The sequence below is a fragment of the Salvelinus sp. IW2-2015 genome, unplaced genomic scaffold, assembly GCF_002910315.2.
Source record: "Salvelinus sp. IW2-2015 unplaced genomic scaffold, ASM291031v2 Un_scaffold16356, whole genome shotgun sequence".
NCBI lineage: Eukaryota > Metazoa > Chordata > Actinopteri > Salmoniformes > Salmonidae > Salvelinus > Salvelinus sp. IW2-2015.
The window spans coordinates 1-6614 of record NW_019957548.1 but is presented as its reverse complement, the minus strand read 5'-3'; the positions used below and the strand labels follow the sequence as shown (position 1 = coordinate 6614).

Below are 6614 nucleotides of genomic sequence, written 5' to 3'. Positions count from 1 at the left end.
TGTTGGAATTTTTCCACTACATGGACAGAGTATTTTGTGTAGATTGTTGACATAAAAATTACTATTAAATACATTTTAATCCTACTTTGTAACACAACAAAATGTGGAAAAAGTCAAGTGGTGTGAATACATTCTTAAGGCACTATATCTGATGTAAGCATGTATTGTTTCTGGTTGAAACATTCCTTTTCTAGTAAAAAAAAAAATTGACATAGTTCTCAAGATTATGTTGAGAGTTATCAGAATTCTGACCCACGGGTTATCAAAGAAATATATTTTTCTAAGGCAAATGCTTACAGGTTGATAATTGAAAGATATGACAACATTTGTCAACTGACAGTTACTTGCGTAACTGCTAAAATGACAACAGGTAAGACCACCTTCTTTACAAAATCCTCCATCATAGCCAAATTCCACTCTTGCTGCAGACAAGGACACTACCGAACATCAGGAGACTGGAGGAGGCACAGACACCATGGCAACTACCTCAACTCAGGTACAGAACTTTTTATCTTTTAGGTTTGTATGTCTTAAGTCAAGTTTGCAATTCTTGTTGTCTTGTTAACATTGACCCATTAGATTTCTTCAGAACATAAATACTAAGTATTTGTTGTGTGGGGTCAATGACCATTGAGCCAAACCGTTTTCTCTGTCTGACAATAGGGTGGTTACTTTCAACATAAAAAAACGATTTGTTAATCCCCAATTTAAATCCATTCAACTTTTACCAAGCCTTAAATAATTGTCATAATTCATGGAATTTTTATTAAAGGTGCATTCCATAACATTTTCATGTGCAAATAGCTCTTACTGTCTATGATAGCTTTCTACTGTCTATACAAGCAACCCTGTCCCTGGAGTGCTGCAGCTACTGCAGGATTTTGTTCCAACTGGGCAACACACCTGACCAACTGAGTTATTTGATCAGTTCAGTGATTGCCTAAATTAAACACACCTGGTCTTCCAGGTCGGCTAAATCAAGAGCATGAAGTGCCTGCAGCACTCCAGGACCAGCGTTGCCTACTCCTGGTCTATATGGTTTCTTTAGTCTATACTATACTATTTAGTAGTGTTGGGTTCTGAGAATATGAAATATAATTAGTTATGTCACTGAGGGAGAGAGGGTAAAGTATAATATTTACATGATGTCAGGATATGTCATTGTTAGCCATCAGGGATCCTCTGGGGGTTGAAGAGACAGTCTGGTACCAATCACCATGACAGCCTTGAGTTGGGGTGGAGTGAGCACTTTGGGGTAGAGGTCAGGTTAGCTGAAGTGAGGAAGAACAGATATCACTAAGGTTCTGTCTAGCAACAGAGATGCATTGGCTGTTCAGATGTGTAGGAGGAGACAGCATAGGAGAAAGGAGAAATTTCAGTGCTTGTGTGAATATGTTTTTGTCTAATGCAGCTGTATTGACCCTCTGGGAAGAATAAACTTTATTTATTTATTTTATTTATTTTTCCGTTATTTTACCAGGTAAGTTGACTGAGAACACGTTCTCATTTGCAGCAACGACCTGGGGAATAGTTACAGGGGAGAGGAGGGGGATGAATGAGCCAATTATAAACTGGGGATTATTAGGTGACCATGATGGTTTGAGGGCCAGATTGGGAATTTAGCCAGGACACCGGGGTTAACACCCCTACTCGGTTGGTTTTAGCTTTCATAGTGTCCATTGAGTATTTACTTTGAGAATTAGAACCTAACAATAATGGAATAACATTTCTTGAGTGTCCGGCCCAATATAACACAATACAGTATAACATGTTGATATGCCACAAATATCAGATTGGTTTTTATCTCTTATAATATAGGGTCTTCAGACAGATTGTAGATAAACATTAGTATGCATCCAACATATTTTCATAGTAATAAGGCAGAAGTAGTACCATTACACAATACATACACAGGTGAAAAGTTAATTGTAACACTGTTGATATGCTGCAATAGGTTACAATCAATGTTTCCTCTAAGCTGTGCAGTTCCCCTTGGACTGCCACACAGAAGAAATATCAGCCAGCACAAAGAAGCAAGAGCTTGAACTTTACTCAACTTTCTAGAGTTCTCCCCTTTCACTCTACTGTGGGAATGATGCTCGAATCAATGCAATATTAGCCACTTTCAATGTAACAAACCAAAACAAAATGACCTATGCACGACTTAGTATGCAAAACTAACTATGCAAGACATTTTCTTGTAGGCAGAGCGCATTGGAGTACACTTCTATTGCAATGACAGGCCCGACTCAGGCCCATACTCTACACAGACCAGCGCACCATAACCAATCAGAGCTGCAGTAGGCCTATATGCAAATAGCCATTGCCATATATGGATCTGTGCCATTCACTTTGAACCGGACTGTGTTTATAGCACTTTGTAGCCACGTGTGTACATTTGTTCATATTCTTTGCTAGTTACTGAGTTATTAGCCCAGTTATAGCTAATTTCTAGTCAACAATGGGGGAGTGGTTTCTTCCTACAGTATCACAAAATGTGTGCATTTCTAGCCATATTTGAAAAGCAAATCAGGTAAAGAGCTTTTTATGTCTTAAAGTGTATTTTGAGACGGTCTTGAATAAGCTAAGTTGCCAATAAGCAGAGGGTAGCATAATTTGGCTGTTTCTCTCTAATAATGGTAAGGTAATAATAATGATTTTTATTTCGTAAAGTGGTTTCTTGTATCAAACAACACAACATTTTCAGTCACCTTGTCTGTAGGACAAGTGGATAGACAGGTTAATGTCTAGCCCTGCATGTTTTTTTCAAAAGTCTTTGATGGTAGGCCACTGTGGTGGGTCTACATTATGATCAAATAGTCACAGCAGCCTACTTGGCTGTGACCTAAAGCGAGTACAGCCTCAGTGTTCACAGTAAATGCGCGTCGGAAGTTGCACAGATTTTTACAATGTTCAAGTTTCCGCTCAGCAGACCTGAAATTTGCTCAGTGCCAAAAATGTTTTGAGTTAACATTGGTTACAATGTCTACTGAATATGAACTATCAACTTCATTTTTGTTCTAAAAGCATCTTTGAGATTCTTCATGTAATGAAAAGCGGTATATCAATTAAATGTATCATTATCATTATCACTGTCACAGCACTTTGTGCAACCAACCCCAATGTTCTGACGTTTCTGTAGAATGTGGAGTTTGTGCGGACCGGCTATGGCAAGAATCTGGTCAAGGTGCTGTATATCAGACGAGAGGGAACTCACCACTACATCACTGAGCTGACGGCTAATGTGGAGCTCACCCTCAAGTCCCGCAAGGACTACTTGACCGGTGACAACTCGGACATCATCCCTACTGACACTGTCAAGAACACTGTCCATGCACTGGCTAAGCTGAAGGGAGTACGTGGTTGTGCACTCACACCAGATACATAGAAAGAGTTTAAAGGTTTGGGAAGACAGCTATGATCATCTGAAAAGTAGACGGCAGAACGCTGAATGAATGAAAGCACTGCAAATGGAATGGGTAGCCAAAATGTCTTAGTGATATAGTTCACTTCAATATCAGTTTGTTAGACACCCCTAAAGGGTGGTCTAATGTCAAGATGAGTGCATTTCTCTAACCTGAAACCAGCCTGATTGCAGCGCCAATCTTTCTAAGAGGTTCCACCATGCTAGCATTTGTCATACTCTGTTGTGTAAATTCAACAAAAATGCATCAGTCTCACTTGAAATGGAAAGATAGGCCAAATCTAATTTCATATATTTATGTCTTTCCAATTGACTTTAATACAGGACACCTCAGTGATACTAAGTCTGTGTTTTGTTTAGGTTTTGACCATAGAGCAGTTCGCCATGGACATCAGCAAACATTTCCTGACAGCTTTCAATCATGTGACCAGGGTAAATGTGAAGATTGAGGAGGCACCATGGAGGAGACTGGAGAAGGTACAGTAGAGTAAGGCTGGATTCAAAATCCAAAACACAAAGCCTTTCTTTGACGACTTGCCCTCATACATCTTAAGGGTCTAGATAGGTGAAAGCAATAGGGTGCAATCAACATTTAGTCTATTGGGGTGTGAAATAGGTTGCAATATCACCATACCGCCAACACTTCAGTCCCTTCAGCTCTGCGGGGACACTTTTCGAGGGGAGAAGGAAGTTGTTTGGAATGACGTCTATGATGCTATACGCTTTTAGATGTGAGACCCGTGTATACTCTGTAAAAGTATACATGGATTAAGTGACATTTAATAGTGATGCATTTAAATGAGGCTCGTCTTTCTTGCACAGAATGGTGTCGAGCATGCACATGCATTCATCTACAGCCCTGAATCCTGGCGCTTCTGTGAAGTCGAACAGAATCACAATGGTGAGCAAAACACACACAAAGTTGATATGTCACAGACATACTCAAGATTGAATGAAAATGTCACAGTACCGTAACGTCTTATTTCAAGCACATAGAACTAGTGAGCTAATAACATCACTTTACATACTAGAACACAGCTATGTGAAAGATATCTTACCATCAGAATCTACCTTTAGCACATGAACAACTTATTATCAAATCTGTATGAAGCTAAAATGTATGAAGGTTTACTTTGAATGATGAGTGGTGAACCTAAAAGCAACGTCATATTCATTAGGCACCAAACCGAAGAAAATGCTCTGAAACTGAGTAAAACAGGGAGGTACAATCTATACTTGTCCAATTAAGCTAGCTAGCATGAATGCCAGCCAATACTAGCTAGGTAGCTGGCTGTACAACAACCACAATGCTGCTCTGGAGAGGTCACTGGATGGCAGTTCAAATATCACAGCTAGCTAGCTAGATATTTTGCTTGCTAAATTTTTGGGTGTAATCATGTGTGAAAGTAACTCTCAAGAACCCAAGCCCATACAGCAGTCAGTAGGGCAAGGGTGAAATGATATAGCTACTGTAACTAGCTTTCCTATTCTGTATGGACTTCCATGTGGTCATTGAGTGCTAGCTACCTGACTAGTTACTAGCTGTCTGTAAACAAAGCTACAGACTCATCGTCATGGCTGGAAGAGGCAGGGGTCACATGACCTTCAACCTGGAGGACTTGGGCATAGGAAGGGGAGACAGCATGCCCCCCACCACCTTTAAGCCCTCACCCCTCTTCCTTCCAATGCCAGTCCAGCCTGTGCCCCTGCAGACAGGAGAGGAGGTGGAGTACATGCTGGCTCTGAATCAGGAGCTGAGGGCCACCAACAAGACCCTGCCCTTCTACATCAGACGGGCTGCTCCCAAAAGAGATGTCGATCGCTACTCTGATAAATAAGCACCAGATCGGAGAGCCCAAGGACAGTGCCATTGAGTGGAGTTCAGACTGGAGCAGATTGCCTAAAGAGCTTTGCATTAAAGTGAAGAAAGCCTCTGGCTAAAAGACATCCACTCCAAGTTAAACGACCAAAGAAACCTCTTGTGGGAAAAGAGTGAGATTCTCACCAAGCTGGAGACTCTCGAAAAGAAAGAAGAGGCGGCGAACTCTGAGGAAGAGTAAGACGGGGAGAAAAAGAAGACGAACGAGGAAGAAGAACAGGCAGAGGAAGAGGACTACAAGGAAGACTTTGAAGAGGATACTGACTACATCAACAGAGGAGTTTGGAGGGGACAGCGATGACAACATGGACGAAGCTACTTACTGAGAGACCGTAAGAGTGCTGATAACACTAAATAGACTAGAAGAGGAGGCCTTATTTAATCCTCCCTGTGGACGCAATTACAGAATTTTAATTACTTGTGGAGTCATTGGCCATGATGACAGACATTGAAGGGTTGCTGCTATTCAGCCTTGACAGCTATAGTCTATAAAACATGTAAAGAATGGTGGAAACAGTTGCTCAATGAAGATGTCTAGAGCGAATACTCAGGCTTGTTGTATGTGGTGGTTTAAAGTGCCAAAGATACTAATTAGTCATGCTGACTGTTCCCCTTTCTTCAGCTATGTTGAGGTAGTAATGGGAGCTGATTTATTTACAGGCCATTGTTTCCTTTTATAACTTCAATACTAGATTTTATGGTTTTAATTAACAAATGATGCGCAATTGCAGTGATCTAGGGTTTTTAGAGTAAAGGCATGTTTTAGAGAAAGGTATTTTATCTTTTACAGTTCCTTGGTGTAACAATATTTTTTTTAAGTGTATACGACAAAGGTTTTGATTACAGTTTTCAATGTCTTAGGCTAATCGAAAAATGACCTTTGTTCATTTTAAATATTTTATACCTGTAATGTGACATTTCTGTTATGCGATTTGAAAATGTGAAAGTGTTGAATTTGATTCTCTAAATACATTTTAAAGAACTCTAGCAAATAGTTGTGTTTTGTATCAACCAGCAGATGGCATATTACTCCAAGGCAAATCAAGGGGTGGTTTATGTTCACTGTGTGTAGTTCGTAGGTTATGCAGAAAACAAAAAAAGTTATTCACCATTGCCAAGTAAAGGGCCATTTATAGTGGAATAGTGTGATCCTCCACGGCGAAAAGAAAACCCTTGAAACCCAAATCTAATCTAGGGGCAGAAAGTTTCCATTGCATGACTAGCATTAAAAAAAGGCATTGTTTATTTCTTTACTCCCAAGTCTTCTGCTCTCTTACCGTTGGACTTTGAGAAATTCTCATCCAAACAACA

At 40.1% G+C, this 6614-nt stretch overlaps 1 protein-coding gene and 1 pseudogene across 1 annotated transcript; both read left to right on the top strand.

Annotated features, from left to right (window-relative positions):
* Nucleotides 1-386: 386 nt before the first annotated feature.
* LOC112080518 (uricase) lies at nt 387-4621 on the top strand. Its single transcript, XM_024146305.2, has 4 exons — nt 387-496; nt 3143-3355; nt 3785-3901; nt 4247-4621. Exons 1-4 carry the CDS (start codon nt 476-478, stop codon nt 4397-4399), a joined length of 504 nt encoding a protein of 167 aa, XP_024002073.2. The 5' UTR covers nt 387-475; the 3' UTR covers nt 4400-4621.
* A 295-nt stretch (nt 4622-4916) lies between these two features.
* On the top strand, nt 4917-5714 carry LOC112080519 (DNA-directed RNA polymerase III subunit RPC7-like pseudogene; annotated as a pseudogene).
* Nucleotides 5715-6614: the final 900 nt, after the last annotated feature.